This window comes from Beta vulgaris, chromosome 8 (genome assembly GCF_026745355.1).
Source record: "Beta vulgaris subsp. vulgaris cultivar EL10 chromosome 8, EL10.2, whole genome shotgun sequence".
NCBI classification, from domain to species: domain Eukaryota; kingdom Viridiplantae; phylum Streptophyta; class Magnoliopsida; order Caryophyllales; family Amaranthaceae; genus Beta; species Beta vulgaris.
In genome coordinates this window covers 3,307,203-3,330,863 of record NC_079209.1, presented here as the reverse complement: position 1 = coordinate 3,330,863, position 23,661 = coordinate 3,307,203, and the positions used below count along the sequence as shown (strand labels likewise).

The following is a 23,661-nucleotide window of genomic DNA, read 5'->3' as shown; positions in this document are numbered from 1 at the left end:
CGCTCCACCACATGGTGAGGCGCCTGCAATGGGGGCCTCCACCGGTGGTGGGGCGTCCATGGTGGACGCCTCTTTTTTTTTGAGATTTTTTATAAAAAAATTAAGGGAGGCGTCCACCATGGACGCCCCACCACCGGTGGAGGCGCCCATGGCAGGCGCCTCACCACATGGCGCTTGCCATGGGCGCCTCCACCGGTGGTGGGGCGTCCATGGTGGACGCCTCCTTAAAAAAAATTCAAAAAAAATTTAGAAAAAACCGGAGCCTGAAATGCTTGCCGTGAAACTCGGATGCCGTGTCGTCGAAATTCTTGTCGCCGGAGACTTGATGGCAAAGATGGAGTTAAAGAGAGTTAAAGAGAGTGGAGATGGAGAGAGAGAGTGAGAAGTGAGGGAGGGTCAAGAGAGTGAAGGAGAGTGGGAGTGGGAGAGTGGGAGAGTGGGAGAGTGAAAGTATTAAAATACAACTTATGTATTTGTGTATTAAAATTCAGGGCGTTAGTAGGAAAATATAGGGCAACGTTTAGCAAAACTTAGTAAAATTAATAATTTTTAGTTATCTATTTTTAATATACGGCTTATTTAACGAGTAAATATATTAATGTCCAAATACTAATGGACTGGAGTGGACTCATGTGCCCAAAATGCCCAATACCGACTAGGCGACTATAGCTCATCATTCCTCGTAGGGCTGGCAATGGGTCGGGTTGGGTCAAGATAAGGTTGGGTTGGCGGGTTGGCGGGTTGAGAACCCCTTGACCCAACCTGACCTATTAACTTAAACGGGTTGAAATTTACAACCCAACCCAACCTTATGCTAAATGGGTCAACCTTTAGGTCAACCCGTTTAATTTTTTTTCGTGTTTTTTCTAGAAAAAAAATAAAAACAACATAATTTATTTGCAAATAACAGTAGGCAACAAATTAAAATTAAGTCATTACATAACCATATGATAATATTGTTCAAAATCAACATAACTTTTGTTTAAAATCAACACAAATGTTCAAAATTAACATCATTACAACTTCATAAGCAATTGTTCAACCTTAAGTGTAATGACTAAGTCATAATAAGCAAGAGCAGTAGAGGACTCTAAATTTAGCTTGTTTTTTCATAAATGGGTTAGGTGGGTCAAAATCAAGTTGGAATTTTCAACCTGACCCAACCAATTTAATTAAACAGGTTGGGTCAGGTCGACCCATTTAATTAAATGGGTTCAAATTTTTTACCCAACCCATTATTAATGAGTTGGGTTCGGGTCGAGTTGGCGGATTGGGTAATATTTTGCCAACTGTGATTCCTCGTCCCCTTCCCCCAATGGACCCAATCCCAACCCCACATGGAGTTTGTCTAGGCAACCAACCGTTTGAGTCTCTTAGGAGACTCAAACAGGGGCAATTTGGTCATTTTAAGCCTTGGAAATTTCACGCGCGTGTTGTTTAGTACCAATGCTAGTTAGATTGGTACCATTGTCCGAAAATTTTGATACCAAAGTAAGGTTGCTTGGTACCAATCCTGATAACAATGTGATACCAATACCAGGTTATAATGGTACCAATGTGTAACCTTTTGAGTGTTTGAGTCTTTTTTGGACTCAAACAGTTGGTTACCAAGGCTTTCTCCCCCACATGCGAAATGCTCTATGTCCTATCATGTATTTGTATTTGCCAATTAACGCCAAACAAAGAGACGCATCTGAAATATGAATAACAAGCAACGACGTGCCATCAGCTCATCCTTCAATTTTTGTACGTGGCGATGAATATGTTGCCACCTCGATTTACTATTCTTAAATCTTAAATCTTGAAATTGAAAAAGGAGCTGAGCTCTAGCTAGTCTAAGTGAATCTAACATCATTTTATATTAAAATCTTTCCACACACTCTCTTCCACTCTTTCTATATATATTTGAAACTCAAGACAATCAAATGCCATATTTCCACATATAATTTCCCTCCCACACACTATCAAATGAGACATTAAGCAATAAAAATGTGTGTTTCAAGACTCGAACTCATGACCTCTCATTTGATATGCTGATACATTAATCAATTATGTTACAATACTCATGTTGGTCTTTGTGAGGGAGAAAATCATTTAAAGACAATACTATTTCTGTTTTTGAAGACTTCAAATACACGTTGGTAAATAATGCGGGACGTATCGTCCGGAACAAGAACTAGTTCAAATTTAAACATCATCAGCTAGGTAGTTAGACTTAAATGAATAAATCAATCTGATCATGATAACCTTATCTACATGAGCTTGGATAGGCGTCTCATCGTGAGAGGCCAAAACGACCTCTCATAGGAACATTTTTGACATTTTCGCGCAAAAAGACAAAAAAGACTCTAAACTTTGGTACCAACTTATACCAAGGTTCAGTAAAATTGATACCAATACAAAATATAACTCTTTTTTTTTATACCTAGCTAGTGTAAGAGAACTTACATATAGACTTTTGAGTTTTGGTATACCAATTCGTTATACTTACTTTGACACCAGTTATATTTACTTTGATATCAACTTTGAACTTTGGTATCACTAATACTTCCTTTATTACAATAACTCACTTTGATACCTCCAAATTACTTTGATACCTCTCATGAAATGACCTCTCATGATGAGAGACCAAGAGTTTCTCTATCTAAAGTCTAAAGTCTAAACCATGGAAAATCATCCCCTAAATAGTTTGCGAATTGTTTTCACTTGTTTAGGAATGATATTTAAGTCAAAGAGACATGTCCTAGTATCTTACACGTCCCTTTTTGTTTTTAACATTCTTCTAAAATTAGTGTATTTTGATGTAAATGTTAAAGAAAATTATTCCCTCTTCTATAATATCCGCAAAAATACTTTAGGGTAGATTTTAGCCATCTTAATTGTTTCTTTCTCTTTTAAAAAATGTTGAGAAAATAACTAAGACTTTGCAAAATACGATAGTGTGTGGCAATTGCTAAGGGGTTCTCTTTACCTTTAAATATTGCTCTTAAGTTTCAATTCTCATGATTACAAGTATGTTTAGATGAGGTTTAATAAATTATTATTAGGACTATTAAGTTTTAATCACTTTTGATGATTCGTAATTATCTCCATGAGTTTCAATCAAGTGTAACAAAGTTCAAATAAAATCTAACGAGGGGAGAGAGACTGAGAGAGTGTGCTATAAATAATTACAGTATCACAAAATATTAAATAGACGGTATAATTTTTCAAAAAATTTATCATCGATCACTCGGGTGTATCATGAGCATCGTACTCTCACGGCTATTTTTTTGCTCATTACTCATTTGAAATAATTCAAATGAACAAAATGTACAAAAAAAAAGGAGAGTTTTAAACAAGCAAATGAGCAAAAACTTAGTCTTAAATATATTGTGCACATATAGAGGTGATCATGGGTCGGGTTGGACCATCCCAAAATAATTTCCCATTGGTCGGGCCGGGCCAAAATTTTTGTGCCTAAAGCCTGGTATATCATACCACAAAAATAGCGGGCTTTTCGGCCATAATCGGATTAGGCTGAAATATAGACTAAAAAGTCGTTTTCGGCTTGCCCAAAGCCAAATAATCGAGCCGGACCCAAAATAGAGCCAAAAAAACTGCCCAAGCCCAAGAAAAAATCAGGCCGGGCAGTTTTGATCTGCACTATGCACGTGTTACACCGGGGTGTATGATGAATGAAATCATAATTTTAACACTAAAATTAGACAAACCCAAGCCTATATTTTCCTAATCAGCCTATTTCATCTCAGTCTCCTAGATATCTAGCGCTAATTTAATCGTCCCTTTCTATTCTCATTGCTTTAATTTCTTTGAATCTCGAACTACAACAATAATTTTAAAAATAACATGTAAGTGTTACCTAATGGATTAATTTAGTCACTAAGATTTAAACAATAGTTGTTGGACGCCTATTCTAGGCACATGATCACAAGTTCTGGCATCTATGATAGATGCCTGGGAGATTTTTCGGCAATTTCAAGTCATTCTAGTCCATTAATTAATTAAATGAAATATAATTTCATTAATATAAATATTTTTTGGCCAAAAAAGTTGCACGTAATGTAGACGGAAAGGTCGTCGGAGATGTTACCGAAGGAGTGGCGGGGTGATGATATCGTGCAACCTCCTCCAATGTGTATGAGAGAGAGCGGTCGGAGGTGAATCCCAAGCTATAGGAATAGTTGAGACGATAGGAGGGGTGAGGGGATGGGGTGGTACTCCTGCGAAAGGAGATCCATTAGCATGGCAGAGATCAACTTGCAGACGGACCTTCCATTCGTTATGTGCAAAACGAGCACGATGAGTAATACGATTCAAACACCACTTCTCATCATTGAAGATAGGGTGGGGACAAGTACATATACAAGGTATTAGTAAGTAAAATAGGGGGGTTAGTGTCTGTTATTTCAGCATAAAACAACTGAACTGATTGTAACTCAACTAAACTGAATTGATCTAAACTAAATTAGATTTTATTATAACTAATAGTAATAATAATAAATAAATTATGAATTAAATTTAACGAATTAAACTAATTGCAACTTAATTGAATTAAAATGAACTAAACAGAAAATAAGATGAGGATAACATGCCCTTATCTGGCAACCTAGAAAAATTTAGTTGGAATTAGAAACTTTCCCCAAACTATGTCAATTTGTGAGCAAGTTAACGTGTCATGCAAAATTGCTTTACATCTTTACACCGCTCTGTTATCTTCAATTCTTCATCCCGTTTCTCCGACGATCTCTATCCCATTCTCTCTCTTGCTTGTTCAGTTGTATACAAGTTTGAGCACAGAAAATGGCGGAACGTTACTTCAAAAATGAAATGCCGGATTACATTCCAGAAACATCAACAACACTAACAACTGCAACAACTACTGGAAATACGCTTCTTACGCTCCTTTCCATGGATTACAACGCACTTGCTTCTTTAATGGAGAGACAAGCTTTAGACATCAAAGAAACTGTAACTTTCTTTTTCTTTTCTCTCTTTATATGGATTTGAATTAATTAGCTTTATAAACATAATTGTAATGCACACTAAGTGTTTGTGACATTGTCGCAGGTTGTTGTAGAAACATGGGGAAGAAGTGGGCAGAATGTAGTGGATTTTACCCTCTATGTTGGTGATCTTGGAACTGCTTTTTTGTTGTTTAAATCTTACAAAGTTACCAATAACATCCATGATCTTACTCTTTGTCATGAGATTGTTAAGGCTTGTGATCATGCTTCTTCTCATTCAAGGTCCTTAATTTATCATTGCTACTCTTATTCATCATTATACTTTTTTCTTCAATGATTTGTTGATTTCATAACGAATTAAGTGAGCCCATAAAATTCTTATTTTGAAGTTTGAAATCTGGATTTCTGGGTCATAATCACATGATTATGTAGGAAAGATGGCCTAGTGGTTTAACGGACATTGCTACACCTACCCACCAGATAGACACTCCACTATTAATATAGTATTTTTTAAAAATGTTGAGTTGGATTCCATTACCACAACCCTCAGCAAATCTTTATTAATGATGGGTAGTCTACCCGGTGGGTAAACAAAGTTTTTTTCCTGGGTTAACGTGTAGTACACAAACTGTCATGTAGGGTTTTGGTTACCGAGGGTTCGAATCTCTCTCTTTTATTGGTGGTGATGACTGATGATTGATAATGATAACTGATGATGAGGAGTTTGACAGGGATGTGACATTTATCTGTGGCCGCGCTGGAGTATGTGCACTTGGAGCGGTGGTAGCTAAGCATATGGGAAATGAGCAGTTGCTTAACTACTATTTAACACAGTTTAAGCAGGTTAGAAAGACTTGATCGTGATTGTTAGCCTTCACTGCTCTTTTTTTTTGTTGCGGGCGTTTAGTGGTTAATCCTATATACTTGGCTGATGGGAACAGATCAATCTACCCAAGGATCTTCCAGATGAGTTATTGTATGGTCGTGCTGGGTTCCTTTGGGCTTGTTTATTCATCAACAAACATGTTGGCGATGGGACTATTCCTCCTATGATCATGGTAATGGTTGAAGCTTGGTCCATTCACTTGAAATTGTCATACAGATTCATAAAAATGCTAATGTTATGTGGCGCTTTTGGATAGTATTAGTACTATGTCTGTGAAGTATAACATTTGTGATATACAACTTGCTTTACATAATGAATTTGTTCCTAGCATTTTTGTGTGTGTGTGAGAGAGTTGGTTAATATTTGCACTACCAACTTTCACCTCAGAGATCTGTCATTACTGACATTATAGAGGACGGACGAAGAATGCCCAACAAGGGGAAGTGGCCACTCATGTTTCAATGGTATGGGGAGAAGTGTTGGGGTGCTGCCCATGGACTGGCTGGTATAATGCATGTTTTGATGGAAACAGATTTGAAGCCGGATGAACGTGAAGATGTCAAGAATACACTTTTATCTATGATCCAGAACCGGTTTCCTAGTGGTAATTATCCAGCAAGTGGGGAAGATTCCAGACGGGATCTTCTTGTACATTGGTGTCATGGAGCTCCTGGTGTTGCCCTCACACTTATTAAGGCGTATGAGGTAAATGTTTCTTTCATCTAATACTCCCTGTACAAGTTCCCTTTCCTCGCCCTTGGTTTGTGTTATAGACTTATAGTTGAACTTTAAGTGGCTTTCCCTTGACAATATGTTATGAATTAGATGCTGATAGAGAGATCTCCACTCATTTAAGAAAGAATAAGCAACGGAAAGTAATAAGTAATGAACTGTAAACATAACCAGAGAGATATGTAGAAGGAGGAAGAAAGAGGTGTTGATAATTGATTAACTTGCCTGAAAGAAAGTACTATAGGATTCTAAGCATTTCGAGCTGCTGAGGCTCTGCAACTCAACAACATGAAATCATAATATTCGATTGACCCTCTCTCTCTGTCTAGCTTCCCCCTTTTATTTTATTCCTCCCAAAAACTTTGTGCCACCTCCCTGACAATCTAACTGAATTTCGAAGTGTGTAGCCAATATAGTCATTGATTCCCTTGGATTGACGCCCAGCATGTCATCACAATAAGAGGCTTTGGTGATGCTGCTGAGGTCATCACACTATACTGTCAGAAGAGGTGAATCTAGCATTTTAAGAAAGGGGTTTTGGAAAATTTCAAGGGCAAGTAAACAATAGTTTACATTTTTGAAATCTTTTTCCGTAGAAGGTAAATGAGTAGCACATGATTCATCAATCTCATTTCATTTCCTTAAGTGGAAGGAGAATTTGATTATAGGGATTAGGGAGCTAGGACCGGAGGAAGCATGCTTACTGTAAAGGAAAGAAGAGTTTCTCTACTTTTATTTACATCAACCAAAAGAATACACCACTTTTGCGACATAACCAAGGCAGCAGTAGGTCGTGACAAGCCGACAATAACAACCACAATTCCTGCAAATCTGCAATATGTCCGTAATTGCATTGGCAGATCTACAACACTTCCACAATGTATTGGAAATTTTATACTCCTAATACCTCTGTATTTTTTTAGTTGCACCATTTGCTTTTTGGTACCATTCATCAACCAACTTTTTTAAGCTATCTCGCACCATTATATAAGAAAAAATATAGTCAAGTTGGGTTTTGTTAGATTCGTCTAAATGCAAGGATTACAAATATCAAATTTTTATAATTGTTACTTACACCCAATAAGATATATTAACGTTCAAAAAAGCATCTCGACAAATGTGAAAAAGCAAATGGTGCAACAAAAAAAATACAGAGGTAGTATTATTTTCTAATTTTTACGAAATATTGTGAGGAACTACCTAATTTATGCATGTTTTTTCCGAAACAATTACCCAAATAATTTCTATTTTTAATACAACTACCTATTTTCGAATTCTGTACTAAGATTTCAAAATTGGAGGAAACCTTCGGAAAGCGTTGGACTGACCCCCCATTGATAAAAAATGAATGGTTTAACTATGTTTTGAGAAAATGCAAGTTTTGAGGAACCATTTTCTCTTGTGGAAGTCTAGTTGATGGTGTTGTATATGTGTTGAAGATCGTCGGAGAAACGAGTAGCATTGAGGCACCAGCGTCAAACGCAAGTGTGTATGTGTTGCGACGAGCATGGGGATTGCGATGTTGAGTATCATAGGAGCGAGTGAGCACAGCAACTTGGAGCCTCCGTAGCACGAGTTTAGCAAGTAGTGGAGCACAGACACAAACCATGGGCTGGCCATGGCGTGCTGGGAAAGCCACGGGCAGGCCGTGGTGTTTGTTGGCTTCTGTTTTTGCTTTAGTTCGGTGCACAGTTCAGGGCCACATGGTGGGCGTGGCTTGTGAGGAAGGCCACGGCCTGGCCATGGTGATGGCTAGATAGCGTGGGATTTTGTAATATTTTTTCGATTTTCGCAATGGGGTTGCCTTGTTCTACTCAGTTTAGGTTTTTTATTCATATTATACTTCAATTGCCTGATTTATTAGCGGTGACAGTACTTAGATCCTAACTGATGGGTTGAGAATCTATTAAGGTTGTTACTTTGGGATTCCGTTTTGTGAGCTAGAGAGTGAAGAGGCAAATTTAGGGTTGTGTATAATTGTTGATTTTTCGCTTATATTTGTTAACTAAATAGTAATTTTTGGTGATTTAGTTGTAAGGCTTATTAGTTTTGTAACTAGGTTGGTCACTTGGTTGTAACTAGTTTGGTCACTTGGTTGTAACTAGGAGAAAAAATTGTTTAGTTCTAAAGTCATTTTAGGAGTGAAGGAACTTCCTAGGAAGCTTCTAAGCTTATTATTCTGGTCGGTTTAGGCTTGTCGTTTAGTTTAGATACACTATAGGTGTACATATCTATCAAGTATGTAGAGAGTACTTCTGACATTCCAGCCATTGCCAACTCTTTTTTTTGTTGATTAATTATCAGGATCAGATCTATTTTTTTAAGTAAACTAGATTTTCGTAAATCTTCACCAGAGAGCTATTTGACTTCCTGTCACATTATATGCTTCTGAATACTTTAGAAGTTAATAGGAATACAAATTTATACCAATGTACCATGCTGCACCGCCTCTGATCTCGGGACCAATATATAAACCGATTTTACTCTTCTGTTCTTTTATGCTTTTCATCATGGGGTATCAGCTTGTTACTGTGATATGACTAGGTTGTCAATTAAGCTTATTTATTGGTGTTTATTCTTGATTATGACTGAAATGGATTTACAACTCAGGTACTTGGGGATAAGGTGTTCCTGGAGGCAGCTGCAGAAGCAGCAGAGGTGGTTTGGAGACGTGGATTGCTCAAGCGGGTCGGAATTTGCCATGGAATCAGTGGAAATACATACGTTTTCCTCTCTCTCTACCGGGTGACTAGAAATCCGAGTTACTTGTATAGAGCCAAAGCTTTCGCTTCCTTCCTTCTTGACAATGCCCATAAGCTTATAGCTGCTGGGGAGATGCATGGTGGTGACAATCCCTACTCTCTGTTTGAAGGCATTGGGGGTATGGCTTACCTGTTTCTAGACATGAAAGAACCAACTTCTGCTAGGTTCCCAGCGTATGAACTCTAGACTTTTGGTGCCAGAGAATTTGAGTCTTTCCTCTTGTTTCACTTGGTTTCAGAACATGTATAATGTGTGTCATAACTTTCATCCTACGGAATCGTAAATTTCTGTTTTTTTTTTTTCTTGTGTGAGAAACCACTATCACTATGTCATCTGTATTGTATATAGCTCTCTTGAATTTAATAATCTCCAGAGTTGCATTTTACAGTAAATCCCCTCTCTTTCCGAATTCACTTGAACAATGCAGTTAACTTAGGATAATTCAGGGTATGTACCTTTCATGTATAAGTTTAAAACATAGTATATAAGCCTTTATTTCCAAAGAAGCTTTCACAGATCAGATCACACAACTTAACTGAAGCCTTGTCATCTGATCAAGTCCTTCAAGGTAACTAACTACTTTAACTCAACATGATTGTTATGAAAAGAAGAATCATTGTATCTGTTACTTAGCACAGCATCATGATATTCTACTGAACAGTGTGCTTGTTGAGGAAGGATATGATGAGTTGATTAACCTCCTCGGGCAACTGTTCTTGAACGAAATGGTTTCCTTCAGGCATGAAGACAGTCTCCAGGTTAGGCACCATTTTCTTGATTGCTCCACTCCTTATCGTTTCTTCCATGCCTGGAAATTTTATAACATAATCCTTTTCACCCATAATAAACAATGCTGGAGCTTCAACTAGTGGATCTTGAACATCAATAGTTTGATTCATGCTCCTACATTCAAAAACAAGCTAATATGATGCTTTTGAAAAGCAATAGAGAAAAAAAGCTCCAGCCTTGTCAGTTTATTCTCTTGATATTGTGTTATTGATTTTATATGCTTTAGACAAGTTTACTAACTGGTATTTTTACCTGTATGGAACTTGCAGTGCTGTACGAAATCCAGATTTCTCATACAAACTTGCATAGGTGGAGAGGTCTTGTTCAGACAGCCACGGGGGTATCGGAGTGTTTGGAGCAACTAGATCCATTATTTCCTGATCATCGCTGGCTATTGGAAGCTCGCTTCCTGAAAATAGTATGTACACATTTTTTATCACAGTCCTAACATCAAACCGACCAAAATCTGCCTCTGCTCTGCCTGGCTCCTGTTACAAGAAATCTCTCCAACTTTGGTAATATCATTAAGAGTTAAGACACAAGATATATGTTCTTTGTAAAAGTAAATAGATTAGTACCTTCCAACGTACTATGTAGAATCCTTGGAAAACTTCATATGGTTTGGTAGTATCAGGACCAGGTAGTATGAAAGGAACTCCTAAGGTTATGAAACCAGATACTCGTTCAGGATGGAGTACTGCTACTAAACTCACTATGAAAGATCCAAAGTCCTTCCCCACTAGGAAAACCTGGTTCAAATAAACATCATCAGTTAAATAGTTACGCCCTGTTCATTTCAGTTCAGTTCCGTTCAGTTCAGTTACTCTGTTGTTCAGTTTGTCTCAGTTCCATTCCGTTCAGTTCCTCTCAATCCTTAAGAACAGGGCCTACACTCCCTATATTTAGCTTCTAGTTTTTGATGGGGAAAGTGTGGATCCATTGACGATACAAAAACAAGATAAAATCCTTTGAGTTTTGTCTAATGCTTTTGAGAAAACAACGCCCTAGATACAATATCTTATATGCCCTCTAATATAATATGACTTCTAGTCCTTCGATTAAATTCACATTGGTGAACAGAAAAATAATTACCTTGTCAATATCCAAGCAATTAAGTAAGCCAATTACATCCTCAGCAAAGTCGGTCAGTGTTGTCTTCTCAGGCTCAGGTGGCTGATCAGAGAGACCGTAACCCCTATAATCGATAGCAATAGCAGTATATCCGGCTTTCGCAACAGCCACCATTTGGTGCCTCCATGAGTACCAGATTTCTGGAAAACCATGCAGGAATAGCACTACTTTCTCACCTGTACATGATATGAACAACACACTTATCAGAATATTATCACAGTAGAAGTATGTATATCTAACTTAAAGTTACATTCATTTGTTCACTATTTTGTAAACCTGTTCCGATCTCGGCTACGTGAAGCTTTAGATTTCCAACTTGTACATGTTTGTGCTGTATCTGCTCCATTGATTCCAGCCACAATAGTCACAGATTTTTATTTTTGATTGTTCAAATTTAGATGATAAGCCAAGTAGCTAGTAGAATAGGACTATTGAGCTACTGAACCACACTTCCTGTTGATCTTTCCTACTCTGATTATATTCGAGAGAGGTGGCTGTGAAGACTATTGCTAGTCGGTATTATTTTGCTTTCTTGTGGTAGTTGTCAAATGTATCTGGCTCAAAAACAAAGTTATCCTTGAAATTTGGTACATCTTTTTGGAAAATAGGAAAAACAGAAAAGAGGAAAAGGTATATGGAGCACATTGGCAATAACTTTGGATTTTTCTTGGTTGGTTGCTGACTCTTTGTAGATTCCGTGTATTACCAAACATGTGGGATACATGATTTGATGATTCTGATTCAATGGTAATTGATTTGATAAAATATTGGCTTACAATTTTGTCTAAATTCTTATTAAGGGGTTCTCAGTGAGGGTCCAAAAAAAAAAAAAAGTAAAGTATTTACAATTAGAGGCGGCAATGAATCTTGAACCCAATCCGATCCTTTTTTAGAATTAGATTCCTAAAAATTTAGATCCGACGGATTTATATCATGTGATCCAAACAAATTATTTTAGAAATAATGGCCTATGGGCCAAAAGTTCCATTCATCATCACAAAAAAAAAAAAATTCATTCACCAGGCTTTAAGTTCCAAACTCCTCAATACCATTTCCCATGTACATTAATAACTTGAAGTATTATAAAGTTGAATGATCTCGCTTCAAAACACAAATTAATACACACAATTAGACTTCTAGCATTTTAGAACCTTCAACAATAAATAATGAACTTCAATCTTGAACTTGCTACAAATAGGATATTGTCACCCATCGAGTTATAGGCCACAAAAATGACAAAACATACTCAAACACCAACAAAGCCAAGTACAAACCTATAAAACACATTTTAAACATGTTGTGTTGCTTCTTTACTTGAAAATTGTTCAATCACAATAAACTTCTCAGCCAATTCTCCTGGTGATTTCACGATTTCTTATAGAACAATCTTTGTTTCTTCCGTCTTTACATACATTCTACATTTTCCGTTCATTTAAACACAATTGTTTGGCAATAGGTAAGAGAATGAGGCAAAGGTGGCAACACTAGATCGCAGACATATCGCTTGTCGGAGGACGTCTTCCCGCTAAATAATAAAGATATACCAACTACAATAGTCTTTAGTTTATACATCCTTAAAGCAATCAACCAGAAATAATACTTTCAAAGCGACTCTCATAATAACTCATCATCACATGCTAAAATGCAAAATCGTAATATTTTTTTCGTTCCAAAAACATGTATTCTTTGCATAACTTTATAGTCAAAGTTCCTTAAGTCCAAACAACTAGTTGTGTCTTAAGAACTGTCTTAGAAACTAGTTTGTTCTGAACAACTATGTCTATGTTAATAGTAAATTGACCCTATTCTGAAACAGAAGCAAAGGATTATAAGTTTATCTTGCAAGAGACTGCCTATTTTAAAAGTAAAAATTAGACAATGATAAGCCAATATTAAAAAGAAAATTAACTCAATAGCGATTAAAATAATTTCTTTCGATGACTAGTTTAATCCATTTAGTAATTAGGTCTACTTTTATATTAAAATTATACGTTCTTTTAATAATTTTTGAAGGATTAGGAGCTGTATGACCCGAACGAGGGGCCCAAAGAAATGCACCACATATTATTATGTTGGGCAGAACCGCAAGTACTTATTTATGATATGGGCTCATAAAAACTACAGGCTCAGCTCAAACATCAAGATAACCAAAACCATAACAATTCAATTTTAATAAGTCCAAACATATGTGTTGACTGCTCAAACTCCTTATCCATAATAATCCACATCAATTTTACACGTGTCAATAACCCAATTCACGTGGCATGCAAAGGAGTTGCCACCTTCTTTCACCTCTTCCAACTCCAAACCCTTTATAGTTAACATCTTCATCAACCAATTTTTGATCTTACTAAACATTACTACACACCAATTCAAACAGAACAAAAAAAACGTTGAAACTTCATCAATTAAATCAGTAACCAAAGTTGTAACAATGGCATCTATGTTCATGGTGAAGAACACCTTTTTAAAGGTCTCAAAAGCGAGTTTTCCTCCTCAAGTTTCTCCTCTTTATCCTCGTAAAGTCTCACGAGTTTGCTTTACTTCTGCGTCCAAGTTTCATGAGGTAATTGTTCTTCAACTTCTCTATATTTTCTCTTAATTTCGTTTGAGTGTTAACTTAGTTTGTCACCAACAGTATGGCCAACAGGTTCCACCTTCGGTAACTACGTAGCCTTAGTAATATGGAGAACACGGAAGAGTTTTCGTATATAATGGTTATACCATGTGACAATACAATCCTTTCAAGATTCTTGATTATAAGAATTTGTTATATGATTCTTGATTATAAGAGGAATTTTAGGAAATCGAATTGGATTTTGAATAGTTTAAATCTTTTGTCCTATTTTTTGTACTCATTATATATGGTAAGTTTATCCCTCAAACTCAACACTACATTTCAGACTCTGCCACATCAGTTTTTTACTAACTCAAACTCACCTCAGACTCTTTATACTTTTAAATGTTTGTTTTCCAGAATCAATATGCTAGAGAGGATGCAGGGGGAGAAGAAGATGCAAAAGCAGCAGAAAGAATCAGGCAGGCACGCCAAGTTTACGAGAGCGACGAAGAAGCGAAAGAAGTAGAGAAGAGGTACTCAGAAATGAAGCAAAAAGCAAAACACACCGTCGACGAAATGAAAGACAAAGCCAAAGAAGGCACTCAACAAGCAAGCGATGCAATGCAAGAAGCCAAAGACAAAGCCAAAGAAAGCGCGGAGAAGGCTAAACAGAAGGTGCAAGAAGGCACAAACAAGGCAAGCGAAACAATGTACAAAACAAACGAGATGGCGAAAGACAAGGCGAAAGAAGGAGCTGAACGAGTAGGTAACACTGCGGAATGGACAGCCGATAAGGCGAAGGAAGGGGCCGGGAAAGTTGGCGAGGCGGTGCATAATGTAAACGAGAAGGTGAAGGAGACGGCGAAGGGAGCATGGGAGACGGCTAAGGGTGCTACACAAAAGGTGAAAGAAACGGTTGTTGGTAAAGATGAGGATGATAAGGTGGTTGATGATTATATGGAAGATCATTTGCCTAAACGTCCTGGGGATGGTAGGGATCAGAAAATGCACCGTGATAGGCCTTAGAAGTTTGGAATCATGTCATGTGTTGAAGAATGAAGAGTAAATTGTATTAAGCTTTTGTGTTTTGTGTTGTGGTAGACTTGATTGGGAGAAATGGTGTATACTCCCAAGTTAAATTGGTCTAAGCCGTTTGCTGACTTCGTATTTAACTAATAAAATTGGTTTATGATCTGGCCTTAATTGTATGTTGATTGGTATATGATCGTTTTAGTAAAATTTCATCATAAATTAATGAATGTTTGCTGCGAAGTGGTGATCAATGTTTAATCGTTAGATGCTTCTTTCTTTTGAGATGAAAGGCAGGCTATGATATTAAGCAAGTAAAGTCTAAGTAAGTAAAGTCTCTAATTATTGACTATGGTATAAATATCAGTTTGTTGAGTAAATAGATAAAAACTGATAGGTTTTTTTTTTTTTTTTTTTTTTTTTTTACATCAAGAAGGTGTGCATTAATAAAAAAAAAAATACAATTTATGCTTAATACAAACAAATGAATATAAAACTAAAATAAGCTTTAATCTTTCTTACACAATAACTACAAAAACATAAAGAACTTGAACAAGGATAAGATTGCTTGATCTGAAGGTCTGAATTGGTAGATAGTTGTAGTGAGCCTCTTCTTCAGGTGAATGACAAGCGCCAGAATCCTGATGTAAGGAGTGGGCAGAGAGGGCTAATTTCATAAGCGAGACAACCAAGTACCAACGAGAGTAGGATCTCGCAATAGGACTGTTTGGGCTTATTTCCTGGGTTGAGCTTACCAGGGATAATCCAGCCCAATACGGGTCTTAGAACCTCCAGTGGGTCCCACCTGTGATGGTGCACTCCAGCTGTCAGTGCCCCCAGCTGGCCTACAGTTGGGATATCCCCAGCACTATAAATACTCAACCCCCTCATCAATGAGAAGGTATGGAATTCTTACCTAACAAACCAGAGCATCTCTCTCTAGACTTTATCTCTCTAAGCTTGATCACTGACTTGAGCGTCGGAGAGGCGATCCCGGAATAACCCCCGGGGCAGTCTAACCGTTACTTTTGCAGGATTCCGGCGTACGGACTTTGAACTCAGGACATTCGAATCTGACCCGGTACTCCCTAGGCAAAGGAATCGGAACCCTTAATTTCTAGACAGAAACAGTTTGGCGCCGTCTGTGGGGATAGTACAAAAAGTTACTTCGCCACCACTCACTCAGATTTATTCATCCAGCTACTCAGCTCAGAACGCCAATTGACCCATGGCACCAACCAAAAACACTCGCGGCAAGCAGCCTCCGAGCAGGTCTCCGGCCAGAGAGAGGCCACTCGCCCGCACATAATCGGGATCCCCAATCCCTCGACCGGAGCGAGGCCATTCGCCTGCGCATAACCAGAGGCCGAGCGGACTCCCTCACCAGCTCGGAGGTCACCTACCGTCCAAACTTTGGACCCTCGGTCAGTATCCCAGCATATCCAGCATGTGGAGCCTCAGCCGCTCTTCGCGTCTGACCTGGCCCTTATCACGGCTCAGCTCCAGGAGACATTCCAAAAGGGTATGATGGACATGATGGCCATGCTCCGCAGAGGCAACCACAACAAGTCGTCCCGCTCAATCAGCATGAACCCAGGGAGCGCACGGTCGTCCGCTCTCAGAGGGACAACTCTCGTTCTAATCGAGACCGCAGCCTAGCCGGCCACGGTCCGATGCGAGAGACCCGAGCCACCGGGAAAGGAAAAGTCGCGCGACAGGGGTCGGCCCGTCAGCATGCGAGACCCATGTATCTAAATCCCCAAGGGGGGTGCGGGTCGGAAACCCCAAGATGCCCGGAATTCCTTAACAACAAGAAGCGCCTCAGCCAAGGCTATGACGCTCGGGAGTTCCTCAGGAAGAAAGCAAATGACCGAGAGGGCCAAGGGGACTCGGCTCATTCTCAGCCCCCTAGGCTAGCTGGAGGAGGGCTCAAGTTCCTGATCCCCTTCAGTCAGGAAATCCTAGGGACCCAACCTCCGGGTAAAATTAAAACCCCCCTGATCGAGCCATTTGCGGGCCTAACCGACCCAGATGATCATATGGCTAGTTACAAGGCTCAAATGAGCGTGCAGACAAGCTGCGAGGCCACTTGGTGCCGCTTCTTCCCTACCACCCTTAGAGGGTTGGCTCTGAATTGGTTCCAAGAACTGCCGGCGGGGGTCATCACTGACTTCGCCATATTGGAGCACCTCTTCATCCATCAGTTCGTAGCGGGAAAGAGGCAAAGAAAAACCAGCCTTCACCTCATGGGGGTGAAGCAAGACAAGAATGAATCCTTGTCGGACTACATCAAGAGGTTCAACGAAGAGTCTCTCAAAATAACCGACCTACAGGACGCTGTAGCCTTCGCTGCCCTCATGTCCGGCCTCCAACCGGGTCGGCTCAGATGGTCATTGCCGAGAATGAAGTCAAAACTTACTCGGAAGCCATGGCTCGGGCCAAAGATTCATCCAAGCAACGGATATCTGCCGTTACTCGGACGAGGTTGGCAAGAAAAGGAAGGATGAAGGGAGTCACGCGGGTCAGCCTAAGCATCAAAGAACAGGGGGCCGAGGGGATCGGCTCACTGATAATGGCAACGACCCCCGATTCAATAAAAACCGGAAGGAAATCTACTTTGGCATCCGGGACAAAAATTGGCTTCCCAGGCCAACGCCCATCCGGACGTCATCGTCTCGGAGGGACAAAAGTTTGTGGTGTGACTACCACAAGGAATGTGGTCACACCACCAATGACTGTCGGGAGCTCAAGAAATCCTTGAACGGTCTGGCCGACCAGGGCAAGCTCAACCACTACCTCAAGCCTTCGAGCGAGGAAAAGGGAAAGCAAAAGGTGGGTCAGTCGAACAGTGGGGACCCGAAGGCTTCATTGGTGTCATCGCTGGAGGATTTGCGTCGGGAGGCCTAACCGGCCGAGCGCGCAAGGCTCACCTCCAGAACCTTAAACATCAGGTGCTTGATGTTCAGCTCCCCCGAGCTAGCTGCCCCGTCATGACTTTGGGGAACCTAGTCGGACGTTGCGTGTCCGCACGACGACCCCCTTGTCATCGAGCTCAAGGTAGCGAATACAAAGGTGAAGAGGGTATTGGTGGATAGCGGCTCATCCGCTGATATAATCACCCTTGACTGCCTCAAAAAGCTGAAGTACACCGAACGGGATGTTACCCCATGGCTCAGCCGCTCATAGGCTTCGGGGGCAACTCTGTCCACCCGGTCGGATCAAAAAATTACCCACTCGGATGGGTGAAAAGGGTAAGGGGAGAAGCCTACCGATCGACTTCTTGGTGGTAGACATCCCTTTGCCTTACAACATAATAATGGGGAGGCCCATGCTAAACAAGGCCAAGGCCGCCATCTCCACCTACCAGCTCCTCTTGCAGTTTGAGACTGATGACGGGAAGGTAGGAAAAATTCAAGGCGACCAACAGGCCGCAAGAGAGTGCTATGTGAATAGCCTCAAAAATACCGACGTCCAAAAGGACTCGGACAACGACGTCCAAAAGGACTCGAAAAAAAGAAATATGAAGGGGGTCAGCCCTCAACGAGCCTCGGGGTGTACATAACTGAAAACCCCAAGCAATACGAACGCTCCTCACCAGCCGAGAGACGAAGAAGTCGCGATCGGCCAGGACCCCGGTCGGACTGTCAGGGTAGGCAAGGCCATGGACCCGCAAACAAGGCAAGATATCATCCAAGTGCTCACGGAGTACCAAGATGTCTTTGCCTATGAGGCCACAGAAATGCCGGGGCTCGACCCGAAAATCATGTGCCATGAGCTTAACATCAAAGAGGGGTTCAGACCTATCAAGCAGAAGCTCAGGCACCAAGGTCCCGAAAGAAATGCCGCGGCAGCAGCAGAAGTCAAGAAGCTGCTCGAAGCGGGTTTCATAGAAGAGTGTCAATACTCGGAATGGCTGCCAACGTGGTCTTGGTCAAAAAGCCGAGTGGGGCATGGCGAATGTGTGTCGACTTCACCGACTTAAACAAAGCCTGCCCAAAAGACAATCACCCTTGCCAAAGATCGATAGGCTGGTCGATTCAACGGCAGGGCACGCCCTTCTCAGCTTCATGGATGCAAATGCCGGCTATCATCAAATTCCCATGGCCGAGAAGGATAGGGTTCATACGCGTTCATCACTCCTCAGGGTGTCTACTGCTACAAAATGATGCCATTCGGCCTCAAAAATGCCGGGGCGACATATCAGCGTACCGTAACAAAATCTTCAGCGACCAATTGGGTCGGAACATTGAGGTATATGTTGACGATATGATAGTCAAAAGCAAGGCCCAGTCGGATCACCCTGCAGATCTGAAAGAAACGCTGAGCACCCTAAGGAAATACCGAATGATGCTCAACCCTAAAAAATGCGTCTTCGGAGTTAAAGGGGGAAAGTGCCTCGGATTTCTAGTAGATGAGAGAGGTATAGAGGCCAACCCGGACAAAATCAAAGCGGTCTTAGAAATGAAATCGCCTCGGAATGTTCGGGAAGTACAGCGCCTAACCGGCTGCTTAGCGGCACTCGGTCGGTTCCTCTCCCGGTCGGCCGATAAAAGCTTGTTGTTCTTCAAGGCCCTGAAGCGAAAAGAGTTCGCATGGGATGACGAAGCCGAGCAAGCCTTCGCTGACCTCAAGAATCACTTGGCATCTTTGCCCAAACTGATCTCCCCCTTCCGGGGGAACCCCTGTTTATCTACTTGGCTGTCTCGGACTACGCTCTTAGCGCCGTCCTGATAGCCGAGCGAGAAGGAAAGCAACATCCGTGTTACTTCATCAGCCACGCCTATAGGGGGGCCGAGGCGAAGTACAGCGATGTTGAGAAAATGGTCTTTGCCTTGGTGATGGCGAGCCGGAAGCTCAAGCCCTATTTTCAAGCACACCCATCAAAGTCCTAACCGGACAACCGCTCCGGAAGCTTATTGAGAATAGAAATCACTCGAGTCGGATGAGTGATTGGGCAGACCAGTTAGCAGATTTTGGGCTCGAGTTCGAGCCCCGAAGAGCCATCAAGGCCCAAGCACTCGCTGACTTCATCACTGAATGCGCAACTCGCCCCCGGTCGGTTCGCAAGAGGAGTGGGAATTGCTTGTTGATGGTCATCCACAAAGAGTGGTTGTGGAGCCGGTTGGTCATCAAACCCCGGTCGGAGAAAAAATTGAATATGCTGTTAAGTTCGAATTTCTCGGATCTAACAATGAAGCCGATATGAGGCCTCATCCTCGGAATCAGCTATGCATCCTAGCTGGGGCAACCTCAATCTAGCCAAGTCCGACTCACAACTCATAGTGGGTCAGATTTCGGAGACTATGAGGCCAAGGAGTAACATGAGGATGTACTTGGCCAAAGCCCGAGCTGTCATTGCAAGGTTGTCCGGATTCCGGATACCCACATTCCTCGCTCGGAAAATCAGCAGCTGATGCACTGGCTCGGATGGCTAGTTCTGCTGAGGGGTCGGCCCCCAGAACCATAACTTGGGAAGTGTTGAAGGACCTAGCATAAATGCTAAAGAGCAGCTCGTACTCAATCGATCCTCAAACTGGATGGGTGAAATTGTGGAGTACTTGCGAGACGGGACCTTACCCAGTGATCCAAAGAAGCCGACCGGATTAAGCATAAGTCTGGTTGGTTCCTTTGGCATGAAAGGCAGCTCTATAAAAAGTCTTTCACTCATCCCCTCCTCAAATGTATAACTCCCGAGGAAGGAAATTATGTCCTCCGGGAAATACACCAAGGAGCTTGCGGAAGCCATCAAGGGGTCGGAACTATAGCCGGAAAGGCGCTAAGAGCAGGGTACTATTGGCCTACTTAAAGCTGATGCCTCGGACTTAGTCCGACGGTGTCCCTCCTGCCAGATTCACTCGGACATACCAGGGCGCCGCCACTCCCCTACCACCATTCAAGCAGTCCTCCTTCGACAAGTGGGGCATGGACCTGCTCGGACCTTTTCCCCCGGCTTCTGGGCAAAGGAAGTTCCTAATTGTGGCATTGATTATTTCACCAAGTGGACCGAAGCCGAGCCACTGGCGTCAATTACTGACAAGCAGGTTCAGTTGTTCATATGGAGGAAATCATTACCCGGTTCGGAATTCCAAGAGCCTTGGTATCAGACAATGGCCGACAGTTCAACAGCGGGCCGACTCGAGTATTTTGCCCGGTTCGGCATTCAAACAAGGTTCTCGGCGTCTCCGCCCTCAGACCAACGGGCAAGCCGAGTCGGCTAATAAAATTGTCCTAAAGGTATCAAAAATCCCTTGATGCAGCTAAAGGGGCATGGGTAGACGACCTACCTGGAGTACTCTGGTCGGCTCGAACAACGGTAAAGAAGCCACGGGGCACTCCCTTTCGGCTTGGTCTATGGAAGCGAGGCTGTCCTTCCGGTCGAGGTGGGAATTCCTCCCCTCGGATGACATTCTATGAGTTCGACCAAAATGAAGAAGAAAAGCCCATCAACTTAGACCTATTGCCAGAAACCCGAGGCAATGCTTTGCTACAAGCCATCCGGTACAAGCAAAGAATCACAAGGCATTTACCGGCGAGTAAAGCCTCGGCCAATCAGTCTAGGCGACTGGGTCGTCCGAAAGGTCGAAGCCACTGGACTTTCCCATCTCAAAGGGAAGTTGGGGGCAAATTGGGACGGCCCTTACAAGGTTACAGAAATCATCAAGCCAGGGACATTCCGACTCGAATCTCCCGAAGGGGTCCCCCTGGCTCGGCCTTGGAACCTAGACAATCTCAAAAGATTCTATGTGTAACTTTTTTTTCTTACTTGCACTAGGGGCATGATGTAAGGCCAGCAGTACTTGGTCGGGTTAGCAAGCAAATCAAATTGTAACTCGGACTTAACCAGTCCATGTATCAAGTCGGATACCCCAGAAATGAAAGAGACTTAACCAGTCTAATTATTTTGAACAAAAAGGCAAGCAAAACTTAACCATTTATTGTCTATTGAATGTAATATTGCAAATAACGAAAAATATGCGACAAATGACGAGTTGCAAAATAGTAGTTGTATTCCAATTGATCAAAAAAAATACAACCAAAAGTTTACAAAAGCAGGGTCGAAAGCAGAAAAGCTAAAAGGCCGACAAGGCCAAAGCTAAGAAAATAAAAATCCTAAGGAAGCTAAGTAGAAGGACCAGGCAGGTTGCTCGGCAGGTGGCTCGGATGCTCTGCTACAGCATCTTCCTTCTTCATCATCAGAGTCGCTTCCGAGCTCATCTCTTCAGCCACTGGCCTTAATCCCGCGCGGCTCGGCCAACTCCTGGTAGCGAGACCAGACTGAATTCCAGTCGGCCTCGGGACAGGAATCAGCAAAGGCTACCTTAAGCCTAGCAAGCGCCTCGTCCTCGCCCATCTTATGGGAAGATTGGCCCACGTCGGCGCAGAAATCGGTACAGTCGTCCGACTTCTGCCAGGCGTTGAACCATTCCTCCTGAGAACGAGAAACGGCCGCTTGGGCTTCCTTCAGTTGAGCCTCGGCGAGAGAGTTTGAGCCGGACCTCTTCCAAGTCCTTCTCGGCCTGAGCCTGCTTGGTCTCGGCCGTAGCTTTGGCGGACTCAGCGTTGTCTTTGGCAAGAGTAAGGTTGGTCCTTTCGACCTGCCAGTCCTCCCTCTCTTGCTTCCAGGTCGCCTCGCCATCATCAATTTTCTTGTTGGCCTCCTCCAAGCGGAGCTCGGCCAGGCGCTTAGCTTCCTTGGCCTGGTAGACCTCATCGAAGTGCTTCCGAGCCGCCTCCTTCAGGCTCTGAACCTCCTGCACCAGTGTGAGCCGGTCCTCGGCTACCTTGGTCATCCGGATGGAAAACTGCAAAACAAAGACAAGTTAGAAAATAAAAATGAAAAAGTAAAAGGAGGAGTAAGGCTAAGGTACTTACATCCATCCAGGAGCGAAAAAGTTCGCTCGATTCGTTTCTCCCATTCACCGCGTTGATATGATCTCGGTCGGTTTGGGTAATCAGTATTTCCAGGGCACTGGCAATCCGTTCTTTCTTGTCCGTCTTGGACATTTGGTAAAGGGGACCGGCGCCTCGGATAAGGTCTGCTCGGTGTGCGAGGTCCCCTGTACGTGGTTTGGACTTCGCACCGGCTCGAAATCCTCTGGGTGAAGGGAAATGTGTGTCCCCTCGTCCCCAGAAGCCGGGCGGGGGCTGTTCACCTCAACAGAAGGCTCTTGCCTTGCCTTCTTGGCCGAGGCCTCCTTCTCGGCTCGGGCCTTCGCCAAAGCCTTCTCCGTCATCTCCACCCTCTCTTCAGTGCGCTCCTTGCGCTTTCTCGGCTTGGGATTGGAAGGATCCTGTAAAACGTATGAAAAGTTGGTGAGAACAAGGAAAGAAGGATTAAACCGGGTCGGATAGAGAAGTATCTTGCCTTCTGGTTAGAAGGCTTGTTAATTTTATTCGCCTTCATCTCGGCCCTAATCCGAGCAGCCTTCAGAGCGGCGGAGGTAGTCGTTCGGCCATGTCCGGGTCTGTTTCCTTTATGTAAGCAAGAGAAGCCTCTGAAAAAGACAAACAGTTAGCAAAATATAGCAAATAAAGCAAAAACAAGTCAACCGGACCCCCTTGTTGCCGAATTACCCTTGGGAAAAGCCGGGCTCAGACCAAACGCGGCCAGGAAGTGCTCATCTTTAAAGAACTTGCAGCTCGGGAGCCAGTTCCCCGCTACAAAAACTTCCCCGCCGTCCACTATTTTAGCCTCTAACTGCATGTATATAGCAGCCACGGCTTCGTCTTCCGACAACTCGGGCACTTTGAAATTGAGGCAGTGATTTGGGTCGTCAGATGGAGGCACGATCGGGATGCCCCAT

At 42.2% G+C, this 23,661-nt stretch overlaps 4 protein-coding genes across 4 annotated transcripts; 2 read left to right on the top strand and 2 right to left on the bottom strand.

The window, feature by feature from the left end:
* The first annotated feature begins 4,620 nt into the window (after positions 1 to 4,620).
* Positions 4,621 to 10,592, top strand: LOC104900656 (lanC-like protein GCL2). Its single transcript, XM_010688138.4, has 6 exons — positions 4,621 to 4,971; positions 5,071 to 5,249; positions 5,699 to 5,810; positions 5,909 to 6,025; positions 6,241 to 6,558; positions 9,196 to 10,592. The coding sequence occupies exons 1-6, from the start codon at positions 4,804 to 4,806 to the stop codon at positions 9,532 to 9,534; spliced, it is 1,233 nt and encodes a 410-aa protein (XP_010686440.2). The 5' UTR covers positions 4,621 to 4,803; the 3' UTR covers positions 9,535 to 10,592.
* On the bottom strand, positions 9,812 to 11,867 carry LOC104900655 (uncharacterized). Its single transcript, XM_010688136.4, has 5 exons — positions 11,545 to 11,867; positions 11,230 to 11,444; positions 10,716 to 10,886; positions 10,390 to 10,625; positions 9,812 to 10,251 (listed from the first exon to the last, which is right to left on the bottom strand). Exons 1-5 carry the CDS (start codon positions 11,612 to 11,614, stop codon positions 9,999 to 10,001), a joined length of 945 nt encoding a protein of 314 aa, XP_010686438.2. The 5' UTR covers positions 11,615 to 11,867; the 3' UTR covers positions 9,812 to 9,998.
* Positions 11,868 to 13,601: 1,734 nt separating this feature from the next.
* LOC104900654 (hypothetical protein) lies at positions 13,602 to 15,031 on the top strand. Its single transcript, XM_010688135.4, has 2 exons — positions 13,602 to 13,834; positions 14,246 to 15,031. The coding sequence occupies exons 1-2, from the start codon at positions 13,703 to 13,705 to the stop codon at positions 14,852 to 14,854; spliced, it is 741 nt and encodes a 246-aa protein (XP_010686437.2). The 5' UTR covers positions 13,602 to 13,702; the 3' UTR covers positions 14,855 to 15,031.
* Positions 15,032 to 22,209: 7,178 nt separating this feature from the next.
* On the bottom strand, positions 22,210 to 23,253 carry LOC130589700 (uncharacterized). Its single transcript, XM_057391195.1, has 2 exons — positions 22,730 to 23,253; positions 22,210 to 22,659 (listed from the first exon to the last, which is right to left on the bottom strand). Exons 1-2 carry the CDS (start codon positions 22,859 to 22,861, stop codon positions 22,210 to 22,212), a joined length of 582 nt encoding a protein of 193 aa, XP_057247178.1. The 5' UTR covers positions 22,862 to 23,253.
* Positions 23,254 to 23,661: the final 408 nt, after the last annotated feature.

What these genes read in the sequence shown, in the direction of transcription:
- LOC104900656 (XM_010688138.4), top strand. Translation starts at nt 4,804, where the DNA reads ATGGCGGAACGTTACTTCAAAAATGAAATGCCGGATTACATTCCAGAA. An exon ending in CTATTCCTCCTATGATCATG is followed by an intron (nt 6,026 to 6,240) that starts GTAATGGTTGAA and finishes CTTTCACCTCAG; the next exon opens with AGATCTGTCATTACTGACAT. An exon ending in CACTTATTAAGGCGTATGAG is followed by an intron (nt 6,559 to 9,195) that starts GTAAATGTTTCT and finishes TTTACAACTCAG; the next exon opens with GTACTTGGGGATAAGGTGTT.
- LOC104900655 (XM_010688136.4), bottom strand. Translation starts at nt 11,614, where the DNA reads ATGGAGCAGATACAGCACAAACATGTACAAGTTGGAAATCTAAAGCTT. An exon ending in ATTGCTTGGATATTGACAAG is followed by an intron (nt 10,887 to 11,229) that starts GTAATTATTTTT and finishes TATTTGAACCAG; the next exon opens with GTTTTCCTAGTGGGGAAGGA. An exon ending in GCACTGCAAGTTCCATACAG is followed by an intron (nt 10,252 to 10,389) that starts GTAAAAATACCA and finishes TTTTGAATGTAG; the next exon opens with GAGCATGAATCAAACTATTG.
- LOC130589700 (XM_057391195.1), bottom strand. Translation starts at nt 22,861, where the DNA reads ATGTCCAAGACGGACAAGAAAGAACGGATTGCCAGTGCCCTGGAAATA. An exon ending in TTTTTCGCTCCTGGATGGAT is followed by an intron (nt 22,660 to 22,729) that starts GTAAGTACCTTA and finishes TTTGTTTTGCAG; the next exon opens with TTTTCCATCCGGATGACCAA.
- LOC104900654 (XM_010688135.4), top strand. Translation starts at nt 13,703, where the DNA reads ATGGCATCTATGTTCATGGTGAAGAACACCTTTTTAAAGGTCTCAAAA. An exon ending in CTGCGTCCAAGTTTCATGAG is followed by an intron (nt 13,835 to 14,245) that starts GTAATTGTTCTT and finishes TTTGTTTTCCAG; the next exon opens with AATCAATATGCTAGAGAGGA.